Source organism: Pseudorasbora parva, chromosome 20 (assembly GCF_024679245.1).
Source record: "Pseudorasbora parva isolate DD20220531a chromosome 20, ASM2467924v1, whole genome shotgun sequence".
NCBI lineage: Eukaryota > Metazoa > Chordata > Actinopteri > Cypriniformes > Gobionidae > Pseudorasbora > Pseudorasbora parva.
The window spans coordinates 38,461,925-38,483,986 of NC_090191.1; the positions used below are offsets into that span (position 1 = coordinate 38,461,925).

A 22,062-nucleotide genomic window follows, 5' to 3' on the forward strand; every position below is an offset into this window, starting at 1 on the left:
GATAGCCTGTATTTACCTCAGAATATCCTAACTTAAGACTTTTTTGAGACAATGTGCTTATTTTTGAGTGATTTTAAACTTTTAACTTATGCTATTTAGTGTAGAATTTTTTTTATTATTATATTTATAATTTTTATAATTATTATTATAATTTTTTATTTAAATTTTATTATTTTTGATTAAACATGCAATTTACATTTTAGAAAAATAGCTAAACTACATTAAATGTGCAGCATGTTCACATTCACATAAATTATAATTTTTGAAAAATAGTGAAATGAATACTCTATTTTTTCTATTCGTAAATTTATCCTTTTATTTCTTATTTTCTTTCTACTTTCTGACAACCATATTTTTTCTTCCAAATTTGATGGTAATTCAATGGGCGCTTGAGTAGCATTTTGGATGAAATGACAGATATCATCTTACCTCACTCACCATACAGACTTCATGTTTTTCACTGCAATCAAAAAGAAAATACAATTAATAAACTTGAGTTTATTTGAACGATCTAAGTGCATGCTCTAAAGTGCAAGGCGCAAGTGCACTTATGGCTTGTCCGAATCTACTTTTGCTAGTTTAACGATGGGAAAAATGTTTGGTGCAACAGGCACATGGTCCAAAAGGGTTGTCCCGAGTGTATTGGGTGTAACGTGCAATAAACCAATCAAAGTCTCATCTCCCATTCCTTTAAAAGCCTGTTGCGGTTGCGCCATAGCAGATTCACTATTTACACTATGTAATTTGCAAGCAGAAAAACTGAATGCTTCTCCAGAAAAGAATCCTATTATTTTTAATATTTAAAAATGTTTGTGTGCTGCTGTGCGTCCCTGTGTGTAATAAGAGAGTACGCACATTGTCCACCTGCCTATAGGCACATATTACTAACGCGCCTTTTAAAGGTGCACTATGCAACTTTCCGTCCACTTGAGGTCGCCTATTCTAAACAAAGGCGTAGTTTGATGACGCCAAGTGTGAGCGCAGTATCTTGGGACATGTGGTCTTCACCTCACAGCCGGTGGAAAATAGGACACGGGCAGAAATCATGTTCATGGATGCGGTTATTAACGTTACTGTAGTATGAAGCAGAGCAGGACCAAGTATACAAACGGCTCGTGAGCACCGGGACTTTTATTATGACGGGACGGGACACAGTCGCCGGGCGCCTGCACTATTTCCGCGTTTCCGGTCATGATTATAAGGTAACGCAGCTCCTTTTATGATATTAGATACGTGTTTAAAATGATGTTATGACGTTACTCTGTGCGTTCGCAATTTACAAATAGTTGGAAACATTTGGGATATTGTAAGTACTCAACTGAACAAAATAAATAACACTGGCCTAGTGGTTTTTGGATATTTAACTGCAAAAATACTACTGCACCTTTAAATAACAAAAACAATATTGCACCAGTGACTTTAGACCAGGTTTTTATTGGTCAATTGCGCAGTCATTTTCAGTTCCTCAAAATAGCAACATGCCAATGCCCATGGGCGCACAGATGGGCATGAGTGCATTTGCTATTTAAAACAACGTGGTGCAGGACCTAAAATGATAACTGTTTCGGGCTGAAACTAGAAAAAACACATTTGCACCGCATTGCACAGGGTGTATGATAGGGCCCTCGTCTTACTTGTCTTTGCGGTCCAGCAGCTGAAGGTGATTATTGCTTGATTTTTGGTTTTGCTCTTTGTCTGTGAAAGAACAGAAGTATTAAATAAAAAAATTACAAAAGTCATAATAAACATAATACATGCATGCATAACCACCATGCAAACATTGTCCAATTGACGCTTGCCGCTTGGTCTCACCAGTCTCCTCGTCCTGTGTATCTATGGTCCCAGAGTCATCGAGGGAATCGGCTAATCCGGTGCACACAAGTTGCTGTAGCACAGCGTCGGCGATCGGCATCACCATGGCCGTGGTGGATGTGTTGCTCAGCCACATGGAGAGAAAAACCGTGCAGCACATAAACCCCAACACTAGCCTACAACACAGAGCGTAGAGAACATATGCAGGTCACAGAGTCAGTTTCTAACAGTAAGTGCATGTTAAAGGTGTCAAAATACGTACATGCCAGGTTTGGCCCCAGCGATCATGACCATCCGGAGGGCAATGCGTTTGTGCAAGTTCCACTTCTCGATGGATGCGGCCAGACATATGACCCCCATCAGCAACAGGGTGGTGTCCTTAAAATATTCAGAGGCCACCTGCGTACACACACAGTGATAGATATATTTAAAGGGGGCCTATTATGGTTTTTTACTTTCTTTAGTGAGTAATGTTGCTGTTTTATCATGAAAAAGGTCTGCAAAGTTACAACGTCACTTTAACGTCCAGCAGGAGTGGTCTATATCAGAGTCACTGTTTCTGAATTGCCTCAAACGTAGGGTGACCAGATTTCTCATGGTGGTATACGGGACGAACCTCCCCAACCATCTCCTCCACACTCTCTGATATCCCGCCTTCACTAACTGCAAGTTAATCGATAACGAATTGTGATTGGAGGGTCATTTTGTTGTACAACGAGCTACTTTTGATGCGCTTTTCTCACGTGACAGAAGACTTCTACTCTCATCCAGCCATAAAGAACATTTTGTACAGATGAAATACGGGAGAAAACTTTTTTTTTTCTAAATAAGTCGGGATACTAAAAATAGAGCTGAAACATGGGACGCCTGTCACCCTACTTAAACGCTTCCGTTATATTTTTGAGTTTTCTTCCGGGAACGAACACCTCACAATGTTCTTCGTTTAAATAATTCCCGCCCAAGGCATGCGCAAAATAAAGGGGCGGGGCCTGGTTGAGGTAGTCAATGTTGAAACTTTTTAGAAGTATGGGCTTCACAGAGACAGGAAGTAAATAAAGTAAAGCGTACATTTCTCTTTCAGACATAACCACCGTAATACGATGCATCGCTGTTGAAATTAGCTAGTCACGACTTTCTGAAAACCACGTTAATTCAACAATTATAGGACTTTCGTTAATGACGTCACGTGCAGGTGGTGAATTAATAACATCTAATTAATCGATTCGACATCGTATTAATGTATTTACTATCATTATAGTTAATTTATATAAACAACAGAAAGCTGGCATTTTTTGCAGTATTTGTGCACTTCACTCCCGTGTATTTGCGACTCATTCAGTTGGCAGCTTTCTCTACATAACGAAAACCGTCTGACATGCTGCTGTAATGAACTGAGGAATACTTCAGTATTTTTGTTAGCTGACTTTTTGCTTTATTTGATGTTTGATTCATTGCAGGTTCCCTCATCCGTCATACTCCAGGGTTCCCCTAAGCATTTATGCACATATGTGCACTCCTTAAAGGGGTCATATAATGCCATTTTTGTACAAGTTAACATGAATATTTAGTGTCTTAATTAAAACTTTGTAATATACTTTAATTAAAAATTCTATTTGGTATTCTAAGAAATCCCTCATTTAACCTGGCGAAAAACAGCTCTGTTTTCAGCAAGCGGTTTCTGTGCATGTGCCTTTTATGCTAATGAGCTTTGCTCACCCCGCCCCTTTGTTCTGTGGGGACTTTGAGTGTGAAGCGTTGCTTAGACAACAGGAGAAAGTTTGACAACGCGTCAAGTTCAACCGTATCAATTCGATATATCAGATATATCAACATCAAAAGGACTGCTGTGTTCATTATTACACCCAAGAACAGAACACCACAATCGCTTAGACGGCGTTCTAGGCGGGTCTGAGCTGAAACCCTGCTGTCAATCAACAGTCGTGGGGAGGGGTGTCTGATCGTGTGACGTCACACATCGAACGGCTTGATTTCAGACAGGTAAAAACATATAGGGAGATTTAAAATAAAACACTTGATGGATTTTTATCATTATAGGATGGTTGTGTACAGTCACTACCAACACACATTGCTGTATAATCAACTTGTAAAAGTGCATGTACCATTATATGACCCCTTTAAAAACGGCACTGATTTTTGAACCAATAAAATATATAGACTGAAACATATGTTTTATATATTTAATGTCCATGTCATTTTAACACTTCTAAACACAGCTTGAGAGGTGCAGCTCCAACACTGTTTGCGAATGTTCACTAGAAGTACAGTTACAATTGTTCAACTATGTTGGATAACGATGCTCTTTGGATACGCAGCCCAGAGTGTTACTGACAGAGTGGGAGGAGAGAGGTGCTGCAACAATGTCAAACGTGAAAAATAAGATGTTTTTGAACATTCAAGCATGAAAACCTATTCTTTTAGAAAATCAAGACTTTGTAATGGAGCACAAAACATCTGGTTTAATTATATTTCCTTCATCTAGGCCACACAGCTGTTACTGGAACTTACAAAAATAAATACATTGTCATTATGACAGAAGATTCAGTATGGATGTTGTTTATGGTGAATGAGCTTTTACTGCCATCCCCTGTGACTTATTTTTTGACCTATGCCCACATATGCAGTTCAAGCCTTTACTATCACTGATCTAAAGAACTTCAACATAATTTCAACTGCAGAAAACACCAGCGTCTTAAAGCTGTTTAGTACTGGCTTGATGCTTCGGGTCTGTTAGATTGAATGTTTTCTATTTAAATATATAGTCAAATGTAATTTATTACTGTGCTGTAAGGCTGATTTTTTTTCAGCATCATAACTCCAGTCGTCAGTGTCACATGACCCTTCAGAAATCATTCTAATATGCTGATTTGCTGCTCAAGAAACATAATTAATTATATGTAAACTTTTGAAGGGTAGTAGGCCTACATCAGAAAAACTAAAATCCCTTCGGTCAGCAGACTAGAGCAAAAAAAACATTGCGTAAAAAAGGGGAATATTAACAAACACGATTACAAGTATTTAAGATAACAGGTTGCTTTGTCAAGTTTGTCAATGGGATTTAGTCACATGATGCAGCATTTTGTTTTACGTAATAACTTGGCAGTTTATTGTGGATGCGATAACAGGGTGGTACAAATGAATGATTAGCAACTAAAACCGCACGAGAGCCTTAGAACTCTCGTGCTTGATGAAACAAAATCACCGGAACTCTTAGAAGAGAAGATTCTATATAGAACCTTCAAGAGTTCCGTCAGGCACTTCATTAACCCCTGCATCATGGAATCCTTTTATGGATTTAGTTTTAATTTAGTTTTCGTTTAATTTTGATTACATTTTATGAATTAAACAGCTCTTAAACATACTTTATAACTAGAAAAAACATTAAACATGAAATTATTATGTAATTTAATTTATGGCATAAAGAGTCTAGGAATTGAACGTTTGAGTGTGGCAGAGAGGCTCAAATGGTCATAAGGGTAGACAAATATAACCAGGCATTTCACCCAGAAAACGGATCATAAATCACATAAACTAGCTTTGGCAGAAATGCAAAGTCCTGCTATTTAAGTACTGTATGTTAAATATTTAACCTACAGTATTCCAGCCTGAGCATGTGGCACAAAACATCATACTATGTGATGCTGCATACTGAAAAAGCGCCCAGAAAAACAACTTACCTCACTGGATTTTAGGACCCCAAACAACGGGTACAGGAAGGCTGGCACCAGTGCAGCGGCTCCCAGCGGCACAGCTTCAGATACCCAATACACCGCTGTCACAATCAGGACATAAGCACATGATGATTCCTGCAGAAGAGACCGAACAGGGATCAACTCAATATTATGAACATCATGTAATGTAATCTAAACACTGGATGGATTTTTTAGCATGTTATTAGTGGCAATATGGCAATGTTTATGTATTTCACGAGTTCACACTTAAATATATTTATATAGAGAGGTAATTTAAATGCATATTTGGCGTGCTGTCCGGAGAAGGGGGGCTTTGAGCTCGAACTTGGCCCGAACCGAGAGTACCCCCTGTATATGTAAGTGGTTAGAACTAAAAGAGCAAAATTTGGATAAGGGATGGTGGAGGGATGCTGATAAACTGTCAACAGAATGAAGACTGCTGCTTGTATATATATATATATAGTATATATATATATATATAGCAGTATTTTTGTTATAGTATTTAAAGGGCGCATTAGTAATATGCGCCTATGTGGATGCACAATGCATCTACACTGCTTATTACACACACAGGGACGCGCAGCAGCACACACACATTTTTAAATATTAAAAATAAATATTCCTCTTTGGAGAAGCGTTAATTTGTTCCAATCACAAATTATGCCGTTTAAATAGCGAATCCGCCATGGCGGTAGCACAACTGGCTTTTAAAGAAAATGGGAGATTATTGCATGTTACACCCAAAACACACCGATTATTCATTAAGAGACTAGGTACAACACTTTTAGACCATGCACCTGATGCACAGGTCGTTTTCTCCATCATTAAACAAGCAAAAATGGATTCGGACACGCCCTAATTGCGCCTGTGCCGTGCGCTTCAGACCATGCACTCAGATTGTTAAAATAGGGCCCTAGATCTGCTAAACTGATGCTCCTATGGACTTGCTGCTGATAATAGATACACAGACACTGCCATGAGTGCTGCTGCATAAATAGGCATACATTAATCCCGTAGCAGATCAAGAAAGGTGGAGCTGGGGGAGGTGGAGGATTTCAGAGGAATTCTGCAGGATGGCATACACCAGACTATTTAATATAGTAACTATGAACTATACCAAGATCCATTTTGTGGCAATCAATAGTAATTATGCAGTTAATAATTGTTTTTGTTTTTTTAAATTAAAGGTGCACTATGCAACTTTCCGTCCACTTGAGGTCGCCTATTCTAAACAAAGGCGTAGTTTGATGATGCCAAGTTTGAGCGCAGTCTCTTGGGACATGTGCTCTTCACCTCACAGCCGTGGGAAATAGGACACGGGCAGAAATCATGTTCATGGATGCGATTATTAACGTTACTGTAGTATGAAGAAGAGCAAGACCGAGTGTTGTGGAGCTGAGCACGGCCGCTGGAGCGATTGCTATACAAACACAGAAAAACCTTTCTGCCCAATAAAACTGAGGGTAACTAAGATATGACACAATTGACAGGCGACTCGCTCAAGCGCTATGCTGACCCGTCCCAGCCCTTGGTTAAAATAGCAATTTTCTCACAATTTACAAATAGTTGGAAACATTTGGGATATTGTAAGTACTCAACTGAACAAAATATATAACACTGGCCTAGTGGTTTTTGGATATTTTACTGCAAAAATACTACATAGTGCACCTTTAAATACAACAAAGAGCTGATTACACATCTACATAGACAGGAGAGAGGATTTGCATGTACCAGGCACCCCTAAAATGCAGGAACAAATCAGTTCTTCAACTAATTATGACTTTATTTTCTCAACAAAACAACTGGAAAGCATGTGTGTCAGTATGCAAAAATCCAAATCCGGTTTTCCCTGCCAAATATTTTGACCTAGGTGCCTAGAATTTCACATGGGTCCACCAAACAACAAATAATCAGCAAAATACAAAGTCTGTGCAGAGCTTAAGCTGACAGACTGAGCATTTGTCAGGTGACTCATATTTCATAATTAATCAGATTTCATAACACCCAAGCAAAGTTAATACACGCTCACACATTCCAGACACGATAAATACATCAAGCCAATGAGGAGGAGGTAGAAAGGCACCGATATATGACATTTTTGTATGATCAGCCAATGATAACGTCTGCTGGCTTATTTTTATTTTATTTATTTTTTTAAAGTTTGTTTTTAACTAATTTCAGCAATTTTCTGTGCATCTGATTTGCCTAGTGTTGTTTCATTATATCTCATAGGTAACACTTCACAATAAGTTTCCATTTTTTAGCAATGAACAATAAACACACTTCAAAAGCATTCATCAATTTCAGTTAATATATTAATATTAATATGTTAATTTCAATATTTATAAATGCATTATAAAAATCTAAATTTCTATCTGTTAATCTAATGCATAACAATGCAAGAACTATTTTTATTCACTAACATTAACAATAATTAACAAATACTAACAAATATATTGTGCATTGTTAGTTAATGCATTAAATATCTAGTTCAGTCATGAAATTATAGAGGATGCAGGCTGATTGGCCCTTTACATGCAATCTGCAAGCAATCACATCTTCACATGACACAAGCTGATTGCAGCTTGCAGATGCTACAGCCAGTTAGATTGCTTGCTCAACATTTAAATAGGCAGGTTCAGTATTAGCTATCAGAGTTCACCGTCGGTGTATGAATGGGTGAATGTGAGGCAAAATGTAAAGCGCTTTGGATGGCCATAGGATCTGTTAAAAGCGCTATATAAATGCAGTCCATTTACCATTTACCATTCCTCTGAAACCCTCCACCTCCCCCAGCTCCACCTGTCTAGATCTGATGGGATTTATATATGTCTGTTTATGCAGCATCATATCTTGCATGCTCACGTCAGCGTCTGTGTATCTATCTGTGTAGCAGTAGCAAGTCCAACATCAGTGTAGCAGATCTAGTCCACCAAGACCAAATACATTAACATTGCCATATTCAATAACATGCTAAAACTATTCATAGAGTTATCATGATTGAACCAACATCAACTAATGGGACCTTATTTTTTGTTACCATTTCATCCTTCTCAAAAAAATCCATTATCTGACATGCTTCAAATTATTGTAAGTATTCATTCAGCACGGACACAACGGTTCAAACTTCTGGTTTCTATTATAGCCACTATCACATTTTTTGCTTTTGTTCTATCCCTCTGTGTTCCTGCCAAAGCTGATTATCACTCAGCGTGTGCCTGTGTTCAGAAACTCCCACCCAACTCTGCTGAAGGACTTCCAGTTATGTGCCACTCTAGCAGATTAAGCGTCCATTGGCACATTGTTTTTGTTCTGCTCTAATCTCGTCATTGCTCAAGAAATCAGTCCATTCAGATTGAACTGATTTCTGGTGAAAGGTCTAATGGGGCACTGATGTGTCAGGCACTTACAGATGATTAAAAAAACCTGACCATTTCCTCTAATTAGCATGAATAGTGTATTCACAGGATTACACATCAAGCCCACCTTTTCAACTTTACTTTGTATTGTTATATTTCTGGTAGAACACTTGGTGTGAATAATTGCTTTCGGTCGGCAGGTGTGAGAGGATTAGTCAAGTTTTGTGAACTGATCATGCCGTTATTTCTGACTCTTGATGAAAAGTGCTATCAGAGAGAGATAAGCACACAAAACCTATGCAAGTGATCTAATCTTAAAACTGTTTTGTAAAAAAAAAAAAAAGCTGTCAAAGCAACAGATACTGACATTTCCTGATCTATGCACTGTTTCCCTGTTTGTCTATTGACTTTGCAGCTGTGGAGATCAATTTGAATCACGTGTCTGATTAGAATCAAGATTTTAGGTTACAAATTACATCTATGTATAAGGCAATGTGTATTTCTCCTGTCCCCTATTGTAACTTTACTATTACATTTTAAATGGCTCTGAATTGCAATAAATACAAGCATATACATTTGAATTAGCCTAATATGTCACAAAACCAAATGTATTTTACAGTGTCTGTTACACGTTATATGTAGTAACTAGTAATTACTATAAATTATGCATAATTACATGCAACTAACCCTACAACAAACCTAATCCTAACCCTATAGTAAGGTTAATACATTTTTACTTAACTCAAATGTATAATTACACTAGTAACACCGACACCTTAAAATAAAGTGCAACCTGTAACGTAAATGTGAAATATAAAAGTAGTTAAATCTAAAATCAGAAAGTGGTTTAACTCATTATCTCTGAAAGCATTTTTCCAAAAAATGACAATACAAATGCAGGACATATGAAATGCGCTAAAACGATTAACCAACTAATTTCTGTAGGGCTCAAGATGGAAGGTCATGAGATTAGCACAATGCCTCTCGGCAGGCTTAGATGATTTTGGACTGAATCAAAGATTCCACATGCTTACATAAACAAACAACATCTGTAAAACAGCCGATGTTTTAAACAAACTATTCCAAACAGAACAGCACACGACTTGAAGCATCACGGCACCGAACGTGCTCTGACTGCGCACCTGGAAAACTACCAACCAGGTGAGAGGTCGCCGCGCCTCGATAAACCCCAAAGACCCCACGGGAGACCATAAACAATTTATTTTTAGGCATTATATGGTTTAGACTGTCTGTCTGCCCCTAAATCAGCGTTTTATTTATGTCTACCCAAATGTTCCATGTGTCTGCAACTATAGGAAAAGGGTTCTGCGTAATAAACGAATCTAAATCTACTTAATATAGCGTAAACTGTATTTTTTTTCCCATAAAATGCATGTTAAACGTATAATTTAGCTCAAATAGTCAACGCGTATTAGCGCGTAAAAGCGCACGGACACCGCGCAATGCTCACGAGCGCATGTGAATGTGACTGTAGTCTGTAGAAGTGGATGATGGTCTACTTACACTGCACGGATGGATGAGAGGGAGAGGCAGCAGGGATAACGGAATCATGACCACGAGAATGAGTTTCCGAGCCGTCCATATTTTTTTGATTAAGTCCATTCTGGCGCCTTCCAGCCTCATGGGAGAACGCTTTGATCAATTCAGCTCGTAGAAGTTCAGGGATCTTCAAGAAACACTTCACCAGAGACTTTTCTCCCCTTTCAGTTTTCACATAAACTAAAGTTGCATTTCTGGTGTATCTGTTGTCCGCGCAAATTGCTGTTCCCCTTTTTCGTGCGTTTTAAACGCTTCGCGCCTTCCTAGAAAAGTTGGTCTAGTTGCATGGGTTGTGAGCTTTGGTTCCAGTTTGAATATGCCTGGTCCTGTAGTCCCTCTCATCCATCTAGGAGTGATGTACAGACCCTCTTATACTGCGCATTGATGAAAAGCACACCGACGGCTTCGTTTGTCTCCACCTGTAAATACGTCTATCTGTGATGCGCCATGCTTCCTTATTTTAAACAGCAAATTGCGTGCAAGTATGCACGAACTGTCCTCTTAATAAACTTATTCTCTGTGTGCGTTATAAAAACCTTTCCCAGGATGAATACGAAATGTATGACTGCGCGGTAAAGCTAATTTTTCTTTAATCTAACCACATCTCCTCCCAGTTTGAATCCGGACCAATCAGAACTGAATGAGTGGAGTTTATGAATGGATGTGGGGTCGTGGGGTTGCCATGCTCCTGGGCCAAATTGAACCGTTTACATGCAACACCGTCAGTTTCTTAGAATAAACCCAACAGGGATCAGAGAACACGCTGTTGAGACTGTCACAATATAAAGCCCGCTGGACAAACTGCATTAACACAGCACAAAAGATCGTGACAGCAGCCAGTGATCACAGAGATTCAACCCAGCAACATGTCATGAGTAGTCGCGCAGTTCATTTATGACTATATGCGCACTAGTCAATACTCATCATTTATAAAGACTGTTCCACATTTGAGCATAATTATAAGCACGATGTGCATCCCGAGGGGCTTTTTAAACAGTACTGGAGTTATTGGACACTTAATGGCTGCCTTCATTATAAGCTCAAACTCGTGTGTTAAAAATAAAATAAATACATTTAGTAAAGGCACAATTTTTATTTTTATTACAAAAGCAATCTGAAAATTCGGTAATATATATATATATATATATATATATATATATAATGTCATATTATATATGTATTATCCATTCACTTTTACTATACCATATAATAAAAATTACACACTTATAATATGTTAATTTATTAATAACATTTAATGTTTATTTACAGTCGTTTATTATAAATAAATATAATTTATAATTACATTTATTTTATTATATTATATATATATATTACCTGTATTGTTCAAAAGGTATATTGTTATATACAGTATAATAATTACACAAATGTCTAGCAGTGTCTTTGCAAGTATTTGTAGGAAAAAAAAGCACTAATTGTAAAACAATCAGTTCAATTCATTTTAAAATGACCGTTGTGTGCGTAACTCGCCACCTAGTGGTGAACAGGAGCAGTTGCTGTACCAAATTGCCCCTTTTCAAGTATTACTTCTAAAGGCTGTGCTGTGAAGTGTTGTTACAAGAGAATATCTGCAACGTAATACAGCCAACAACAAATACAAATCTGCTGCTTTTCTGTTGCGTAATGCGGTCTAAGTCTTTGTAATTTCTTTCTGAACAAGAAAACTTAATCTGAGAAAATGCTGTGCTAAACCAAAGCTTTGTTTGGTAAAAATGAATGCGCCGGGGTGGAGGGCAAAGCTGTTTGTGTGCTCCTCTTTGATTCATTTGAATTCTCTTCAGGGATCTTGAGTGAAATCACTTTAACATCTTCTGCGTTTGTCTACATTTAAATCAGCGGTCTGCTCGCCATACAGTCAGTGGGGAGGAAACGCCGAATACAGTGTTGCATAACCTAATCAATGTTGCCTAAGTTACCTGTAAACCTCTTTAGGGTTTTAGCAGGGGATGAATGTCAGTAACGCTTAAATCTTCAAACACTGTGAACGAGCAGTCAGGAGAAGCGCTGCTCCTGCATGAGGCTGTGAAAAGACCATGTTCTTCAAGACACAATGCTGAAGATTAAGTGCTGTCCTCCTCTTGGACCGAGTTATAAGGGCTTGATGGGGAGAGGGGAGCCATTAAGATTTATCAGGTTTATATGGCATGATGTGGCCGAGGATCTGAAAGCATTACAGAGACTTAAAAGACCGGCCGAGGTGTTTGATTAATCAAGGGGACAATCCGTTATTCATGCTGAAGAAGTCTAATGTTGAGAGCAAAACCTCACAAAGAGCGTGGTGTGGGACATTAAGACATTTGCTGGGATGAGTTGAGAGTCTGATTGTTTCCCTCTCTGGGAAAACACACACAGAGAAAGAGGAGTCTGTCACCAACATCACGGGCCACTGTCAGCTCTGAAGGGGATATTATTAGCTACAGCTGTGAGTGAGTGACATGCTGCACTAACAGTGTTTATAACTTAAAGTGGACAATAACAAGGAATGAAAGAATACGGGTTAAGACAAAATAGACACTTTTCGGCAGGCTCAATGTCCCAGATGAACTGAATTCACCTGAAATGACTTGCACATCCTGCTGCATTTAAATCTGGCCAGTAGCCAGAACCTGAGAGATTAAGGCATACATGAAAAGAATGTGAAGTACAAGAATGCCATCATTACCAGATCAGACATCATTAGGGAGACGGGAGGCAGCGCATTACGGGGAATAATAAGAAATGTTTGTTGAGCAGCAAATCACAATGGAGGGTCATGTGACACTGAAGACTGGAGTTATGAGGCTGGAAATTCAGCTTTGCGTCACAGGAATAAATTACATTTTAATATATATTACAATGTAAAATAGTTATTTTAAATTGTAATATTGTAATAATTGTAATAACGTATCAAATAAATGCAGCCTTTGTGAGCATAAGAGAATTCTTTCAAAAAACATCTTACTAATTATTGATTAAATTAAAAACCTTACTGACCCCAAACCTTTGAAGTGTGTGCGACCTGGTAATCCCTAGGTTATGGGGACAAAATGTCCCCACAAAGATGGCAATATCCGAAATCCTTGTCCTTGTGGGGACATTTTTAGGTCCCCATGAGGAAAACATCTTATAAATCACACAGAAGGAGTTTTTTTGAGAAAGTAAAAATGCAGAATGTTTCCTGTGATGGGCAGGTTTAGGGGCAGGGGCAGTGTAAGGGGATAGAAAATACGGTTTGTACAGTATGAAATCCATTACGCCTATGGAAAGTCCCCATAAAACATGGAAACACGACGTGTGTGTGTGTGTGTGTGTGTGTGTGTGTGTGTGTGTGTGTGTGTGTGTGTGTGTGTGTGTGTGTGTGTGTATGTGTGTGTGTGTCATTGATTTTAAGTTAAGTTAAAGGCAACATCAGATGTGCAGGTCCTTCAGAACTTCGAAATGTTTTGAAATTCATTTTGATTATTTTATTCTAGTTCTGTCAAATTGATTAATCACATCCAAATTCATGTATATTCATGCATCCAATTCATGTATATATTTAAGAAATATTTGCATGTAAATACAGTATATATATATTTACATTTGCATTTACTTTTTATAATTCTCTTCAATTAAATGATATTATATATAATTAATATATATAATTCAATAATTAAAGACTAAATACAGGAAATGCTTTAATAATTAAGAATAATATCAACGCTCATGTTTTCCATCAAAATGATAGCTTTAAGTGTGTGTGTGTGTGTGTGTGTATAGATGTTTTAAAAATATATACATGCATGTGTGTATCTATAAATACATCATTATACACAGTACGCACACATAAACACAAACTTTTATTTTAGATGTAATTAACTGTGATTAATCAATTCAACAGCATTAATACTAGTATTATAAAAATGTGGATAAAATGTATTTTTTTGAAAAATATAATATAACTGAAATTTTAGTTTGGAGGATTCAATTCACCAAAATTATTTAGAACTAAAACTAACAAGTAAATATGCCACCACTTTAAAGCCACTGCCTTGTAATTATGAGCGAGTGAGTGTGTGTGTGTGTGTGTGTGTGTGTGTGTGTGTGTGTGTGTGTGTGAGAGAGAGAGAGAGAGAGAGAGAGAGAGGTGCATGTGTACGAGGAGGTTCGTAAATGACTGCAGCTCAGCCGAGTGTTGCATTACGCAAGAGGATCATAATCAGCAGCGGAGCTGCAGCACTGAGCGCAGTGACAAGCGGCTTACGGAGGAGAGACACACAGCTGTGCTGCATGAGAGGGGATGGAGTCAGCGTAACTCCCTCCCTCCCTCTCTCCTCTCTCTGTGCCTGATCCTCTGGAGGAGCGAGCTGCCGGCTGTTGGAAGCGCAGGAGAGTCTCTGGAGTCACCAAGAACCGGCGGATATGACCGACTGACATTCGCACTTTCTTTCTCATTTTTAACCCCAGACTTCAATGGCTGTGAAAGAGAGCCTTCTCACCTGGGGTTTCCTGCTGTGGTCTTTGACGTGGAGCTCGGCTCTGACTTTTACGCCACATGAAGGGTCTTCGGTCAGTCCAATTTTTCATCGAACCACTTCACCTGCCACCGAGACAGGGATGAACAGCACTGAGGCTCCCACCAACAATTACACAGGTGTGTATGACAACAGTGTTTTTTCATAATCATCTAATAATCATAATAGTGCTATGCACAAATGAGCAAATGCACTGAGCAGTTTTGTGCTAAAGTTGTAGTGCATGTTTATAAATGAGACTCCTATTGAGAGAAACTTTTTCATAAAGAGCATACTCACAAACTCATACGTTCAGCATTTGCAGAACACATCTCTGTTAAACCTGCAAAAACACACACAATCCATATAACACACTTACTCCTGAAATTCAAAATCTTCTTAACGGTTTACATACAAACAGAGCTTTCATAATGGCTCTCAATGGATCAACAGAGCAAATCAGATCAGCCTGAACTGTATATAACTCAGATTTTTAATATGATTGGAGAACATATAAAGTATGCTGGCAAGCTCTCCATGCGTGCATACTTTGCAAATAGTCTATTGATGTCTCCTGACCTAAAGTCAATATGTGTGATGGATTTGTTGGGCTCAGAGCTGGAGAGAAAAAGGACATTATCAAGCTGTAATGTGTAATATTTTAGTTTGATTGCAGTTCATTTATCTGTGGAGGAAAAGACACCCCACCCAAACCATTCACAGGTGGTCAGTTACCTTGAGACTTATTCCACAGGTGAAACAAAGGACGCTTTTTGCCACGTGGCAATGGCGAGCTGTGGGATAGTCCTTGGCAGTTTGTCAGTTCCGTTTCAGGGTTGCCAGCTTTGAAAGTGAAATGGAGGGGGTTTATCACCACCGTGGCCATGACAGACTTTGCCCTGCTTTCAGCTTTCAGTGCACTGCAAACCTGAAGGACATTTGAGTAGAGCTCTCTTGGATAAGAACATACATGGGTCTATTTCAATGTTTCCTGTGATGGGTAGGTTTAGGGGTAGGGGCAGTGTAAGGGGATAGAAAATACGGTTTGTACGGTATAAAAACCATTACGCCTATGGAGAGTCCCTGTAAACCACATAGACCAACATGTGTGTGTGTGTGTGTGTGTGTGTGTGTGTGTGTGTGTGTGTGTGTGTGTGTGTGTGTGTGTGTGTGTGTGTGTGTGTGTGTGTGTGCGCGCATGTTTTTAGAAATGTTTTTATGTATTGTACTACTGTATTACAACAGTGAGAAATTGTCATATGACAATAATGTCACAGTACAAACTAATCTTAATTGTCCTAGAAAAGTTTTTCTTTTTAACTAACACATTTTTCCAACAATAAACATTACTATAAAGCACAAATAACTGTATTCTTACATAAAAAACGATTATAAAATGCATAAACTGTTAATTATTTATGGTAGTTATTATTATACTTCCTTTAATAAATCTTGATTTGACTTCATAAATCATTGTAATGTTTTAATGTCATTTACTTTTCTATTGTATAATAAAGAAAATTAAAAAATATTAGCAGAAATTGACAATATTGTTATAATAAATTAGTTTGTGAACTGTATGTACTTTAATTAAATGAAAGTTCTTTGTTTTTCAATTATAGATTTTATAGTAATTGTTAGCTTGTTATTATTGTTAGTTTTTATCATTTGAATTTTGGTTAGATTTGTATTTTAATATATATAAATATTGCATTTATAATATATTAATCAAAATTCAAATGATAAAAACTAACTTTTTTTTCTTTTTTTTTCTTCATCCTGTGCATGGTGCACTGGTAATTTGCCTTTAATATATCCTGATTTTAAATAATAATAATAAAAAAAACATTGTAATATTTTCATTTCATTTTTTCATTGTAGAATAAAGAACATAAAAATTAAACAACAAAAATAAACATGAATAAAGAACATTAAAAATTATAACCAACAATCTGAACGCATTATAAGTTAAAATAAATATCGCAATGACAATAATGCCAATAATCGCAATGCATAATGCATTTCCTGGGACACCCGTGAAGTTGTCCCATTCACTCCATCACCCATTTACCTGCAGCACAAACACAGAGGCTTCCACGTCACTTCTCTAAAGGGATTACTTAATGTGTTGAAGAGAGAAGCCAGTGCACACAGAAATAGCACAGTTAGAATTACACGTTAAAAAGGCACAGAGGGAAAAGTTGCTCCACACTGTTCTTGAAGTTACACGATCATGCATTGACAAACCGATCCACTGGAGAATGTCTGTGGTGTGATGGCAGAGCAGTTTCAGCAGCGTGTGGTCAGTCTGCATCAGCTGCAGGGACGATACATATTTAATGCACGGCCCTATGCTTTATTTAATCATGTTCTATTCTAAGAGAACCTCTCTGGTGTGACTCTTGGGGAGCATGGGATTGCGAGTGAGACGGGAGGGAGGAGAGTCTCAAAAGTGACAGTTGAGTTATTTATTTATTTTGCCATGGAGTCGGATTGCTTAATGCTAGCAATGGGCTCTGGTGTGAGCAGCATTGCCATGCCAGTTAAGCCGGGCTTAATGAGTCCAGCACAGGACTGGTGTGAACAATAAACACGATCCTGGCAGTTTAATCACACTGACTCCAGCACAGTCAATATGAGCTCAATTTTACTGTATATTGACAGTGCAATGATGAAGACTCGGTAGGAGAAGACAGAAGACGCTGAATCCTCTGTGGGAATGCACAGAGACTGGAGGAGAGGTGGATTATTATGGGATAGAGTGAGGGAGAAAACACGCTCTGGGTACTGATAGAAGGAGAAGAGAAAATGCTTTCATCTTAACCCTTGAGGATGTCTATACTGTTAACTAAATCCCAGGAAAAGAATTCTTGCACACACACACACACACACACACACACACACACCACACAACACCCCTAAACCTACCCATCACAGCAAACATTCTGCATTTTTACTTTCTCAAAAAAACTTCTGTGTGATTTATAAGATGTTTTCCTCATGGGGACCAAAAAATGTCCCCACAAGGACAAGGATTTTGGATAGTGCCATCTTTGTGGGGACATTTTGTTATTGCCAGCCCACACACACACACACACACACACACACACACACACACACACACACACACACACACACACACACACACACACACACACACACACACACACACACACACACACACACACACACACACACACACACACACACTTAAAGCTATCATTTTGATGGAAAACATGAGCGTTGATATTATTCTTAATTATTAAAACATTTCCTGTTAACTAGTCTGTAATTATTGAATTATATATAATTAAACAGCTTGTTTTCTTGTTTTTTAACTTGATTAAATGCATCCTGACCCCCCACAAGCTCTATTCTATTCTATTCTATTCTATTCTATTCTATTCTATTCTATTCTATTCTATTCTATTCTATTCTAGTCTAGTCTAGTCTAGTCTAGTCTATTCTACATTCTACGTGTATATTGAAGTCTTGGCATATTTAAAAGTTGGTTCTAACCACCTGTGTGTTTCTTTTGCAGTCCTGAGCTGCGAGTCGCTGCTGCCCCCTCGGCGAGGATCTTTCTATGTAGAGAAGGGCACCGGGAGGTCTGCGGGCACGGTGTTGGTGTTCTGGTGCCTGGAGGGTTACCAGCTGGTGGGCAGCGAGCGAATCACCTGTGTCCTGCGCAGCAACACCGCTCAGTGGAGCAACTATCCGCCTGACTGCGAGGGTCTGTGTTCACTGCCATCATTTCTGTTTTAAAGAGATAAAAACAGTTAAGAAATACACTCCTGCTAATGCAATCCCAGATTTTCAATGTGGACTATTGTGTAAATGTGGTAGCCATTCCCAAACCAGAGGACCGCGGGCTGAGAGTGGCCGTGCTGGCATCGATAGTGAGCAGCATCGTCATCTTTGCCATGTCCGTGTCCTTCATTATCTGCTGCCTGCAGGAGCGCATGAGCAAAGAGAGGGCAGGACGCACAGATGGACGGGGCAGGTATGCACATTCATACACACTGGCGAAGAAGAGACAATGCGCCCTAAAATAGGATGCTAATGGTTTTTCTGACTTTCCAGGATGAGAGGCAAATCATCCTGGAGGAGCGAGTGCTGGTTGGAGAGAGATGAAGGAGACTGGGAAGCTTTTCCTCCACCTAAAATTTACAATCTTTCCCAGCACCTCGACCCCCGTCTGACCTCTGAAAGCCCGGCCTATATGGAGGGACTGGCTGGTTATGATAACCGAGGGTATCAGAGGTGAGAAATGGAGAATCGTTAAATTAGCTAGATCGATCTACACTGTAAAAAAAATCCAACTTATATTTTGTATGACAAATTCCACTTTAAAAGTTTATTCAACTATTTAACATGAAATATACACACATTAGTTTATACAACTAATTGACCCTAAGTTAAGAAAACTCAAAAATGTTCCGCAGCTGGTTGCCTTAAACTTTTAAGTTTTCTCAACTTGTTTTTTTTTGAGTGTATGTGAGATTAGTAGAATAAATCACCCAAAAATGAAAATTCTCCCATCATTAGGAAGAAACAAGTTATATGGATTTGAAAAAAACATAAAGGTCAATCATGAAAGTGTAGCAATAAGTTATTTTATTTTATTTTATTTTATTTTATATGCTATTCTATTTGATTTCATCCAATCATGAAAAAATGAAACCACAAAAAGTTCTATTCTATTCTATTTTTTTTCTATTCTATTCTATTCTATTCTATTCTATTCTATTCTATTCTATTCTATTCTATTCTATTCTATTCTATTCTATTCTATTCTATTCTATTCTATTCTGTCGCCTTTTGCTTGGCTTGCTCAGTTGGGGACACTAAAAATATGATTAAAGTTATTCAACTTATTATACAAATAAAATGTATGAATTAGGTCTTATTTAATTCTATAAACTTAAATACTGATCTGCCAACATTGTTGCTATATGATAAATTAAACTAAGCTAATAACATTACTGTTTTCTCCAGTACGACTGTACAGCCAAATCTAATTTTGTCGCAATATTATCCTGTTTGACACTGTGAAGCTGCTTTGACACAATCGTGATTGTAAAAGCGCTATATAAATAAAGTTGATTGATATTCTATTCTATTCTATTCTATTCTATTCTATTCTATTCTATTCGATTCTATTCGATTCTATTCTATTCTATTCTATTCTATTCTATTCTATTCTATTCTATTCTATTCTATTCTATTCTATTCTATTCGGTTTTGTCCAATCATGAAAGTCAATCAAATTTAAGTCAATCAAAGGGAAACAAACAGGTTCCATTCCATTCTATTGTCTGATTAAGTTCAATCATGAAAGTATAGCAACAAGTTGTATTCTAATATTTTATTTTCTGTGCTATTCTATTCTGATTTAGTCTAATCATGAAAAAGTGAAACTAGTTCTATTGTATTGTATTGTATTGTATTGTATTGTATTGTATTGTATTCTATTCTATTCTATTCTATTTTATTCTATTCTATTCTATTCTATTCTATTCTATTCTATTCTATTCTATTCTATTCTATTCTATTCTATGATTGATTTAATCCAATCATGAATAAGTGGTAGCCACAAGCTGCATTCCATTCTGTTCTATATGATTTATTCCAGTTATGAAAAACAGGTCTGCATAAGTATTCATTTTCAACAGAAAATCGTTCTGAGTTCTGACCCCGAACTGTGTTTGTTTTGCAGGAGTCAAGAGAACCTCATGAAAGCTCCCCTTCCTGGGCTTTACCGTACTGAAAGTCAGATGTATCCTCATGTGGTCCTGCAGAGGGTGCCCACACCCACTGTACCGACTGCACCCAGCGCGCCCATCTACCTCCGCCTCTCCACCCCTCCGCCCACAGAAAGCCCCAACGAACAGCCCGCTCTGCCGCCGTACCCCAGTGCCACTCCACAGCGTCTGTGGCCATAGCAACACATTTTTGAGTATTCAGAACTTTTACAACTGTCACCATGGCCACGGATTACGGCCCTAACATGCAAACGTCTCCAGTAGGGTGACTGGGGTTCAGAAAGGCAAGAGAAAAGATGGACTCAAGCTAGAGCCAACTAGATCTCGGCACAGCACTAGATCTAGATTGTTGGACTATGTGTGGCTCTCTGTGTGGTAGTTACATTTAGTATGTTGCATATGTAAGAACATTTCTGAATGACTCTAAGCAGGCTCTTTGTGTAGTTTCTTGGAAAGAAAAGTCACTCCATACTGGTGCTGTGATCCGCTCCAGGTTTTATTTTCAGCTAGTACTTTGTATTTTTGTGTCAAAGGTTCAGACTATTTGCACTCACTAACTAAAATGTTTAAATCCAGTCATGTCAGGTCATATTAGAGCATCATTTTAATATTTATGTTTTTTTTATATGGAGGTATAGGAGAAATGCATTGATGTCCTGATTGTGGGAATCTCATAAACCTATGATTCTTAAAACTTGATTTGCTCAAAAATAAAACAAATAAAATTATTAAAATTATTATCTGCATTTTGTCTTTTTTTATTGCCTAAATTGTCTTCATATAAATAGAGTGCTTGTAAAAATGTTTTTGTTCCACTGATAATTCCCATGTATGTTTAATCTTAGGATCTGACTTTCTGGGTTCAGTCAAACTGGCCTACTTGTGCTGAAGCTTTCAAATGTCGACTGTCAAATAATTTAGCTCATCGTTTCCAGCTTTGCCATGTCCTGTCTATTGCAGGTTAAATAGGAAGAATCCCAGCAAGCAATAGCCGTCATGTCACCGTCTCGGTTAACTATAGACCATATAGTGTCCAGCTATGAGTAACTTACTTCTAGCCAAAATAGCCTTGAATTTGGTTACATGCCAGTTTTGCCAAAATAACTTGCGAGAAGTGTGATATTCAATCATAAAGTCACCAGAGATAACAAGGCGTTTGGTTTAATTTCTTTGACATGTTCTAGATGACTAGTCTATTCTTGGGCTATGGTTAGACGTCTGTGAAATTTTCACTGACAGTCCAAATTTTGCCTTGTTTTAGCCTAGACGCCAGGGCTGTGTTTGGACATCTATGTCTTTTAAACGCAAAATTACTTGGTGGATTGCTTTTTATAATTATAGTACATAATAAATGTTAATGTAATAA

The 22,062-nt window shown here is 37.9% G+C and overlaps 2 protein-coding genes across 4 annotated transcripts in view; one reads left to right on the top strand and one right to left on the bottom strand.

The window, feature by feature from the left end:
- The window catches only part of slc13a4 (solute carrier family 13 member 4), a 29,365-nt gene extending 10,776 nt beyond the window's left edge, over positions 1-18,589 (bottom strand). The window contains exons 1-9 of one of the 3 annotated variants that reach the window (XM_067426811.1): positions 18,454-18,589; positions 15,667-15,774; positions 15,232-15,274; positions 14,917-15,017; positions 5,508-5,636; positions 2,075-2,211; positions 1,813-1,988; positions 1,635-1,695; positions 430-460 (exon numbers count right to left, since the gene is read on the bottom strand). In XM_067426811.1, coding sequence (XP_067282912.1) covers positions 430-460; positions 1,635-1,695; positions 1,813-1,988; positions 2,075-2,172 — 366 coding nt within the window. In that variant the 5' untranslated portion in view covers positions 2,173-2,211; positions 5,508-5,636; positions 14,917-15,017; ... (1 more) ...; positions 15,667-15,774; positions 18,454-18,589. Of the gene's footprint in view, positions 1-429; positions 461-1,634; positions 1,696-1,812; positions 1,989-2,074; positions 2,212-5,507; positions 5,637-10,405; positions 11,004-14,916; positions 15,018-15,231; positions 15,275-15,666; positions 15,860-18,453 lie in introns of those variants that run through there. The other 2 variants (XM_067426810.1, XM_067426809.1) reach the window with 2 other exon arrangements.
- Positions 14,617-21,434, top strand: zgc:162331 (uncharacterized protein LOC793007 homolog). The gene is made up of 5 exons (XM_067426813.1): positions 14,617-15,071; positions 18,473-18,664; positions 18,778-18,934; positions 19,015-19,194; positions 20,651-21,434. Exons 1-5 carry the CDS (start codon positions 14,891-14,893, stop codon positions 20,874-20,876), a joined length of 936 nt encoding a protein of 311 aa, XP_067282914.1. The 5' UTR covers positions 14,617-14,890; the 3' UTR covers positions 20,877-21,434.
- The last annotated feature ends 628 nt before the right edge of the window (positions 21,435-22,062 follow it).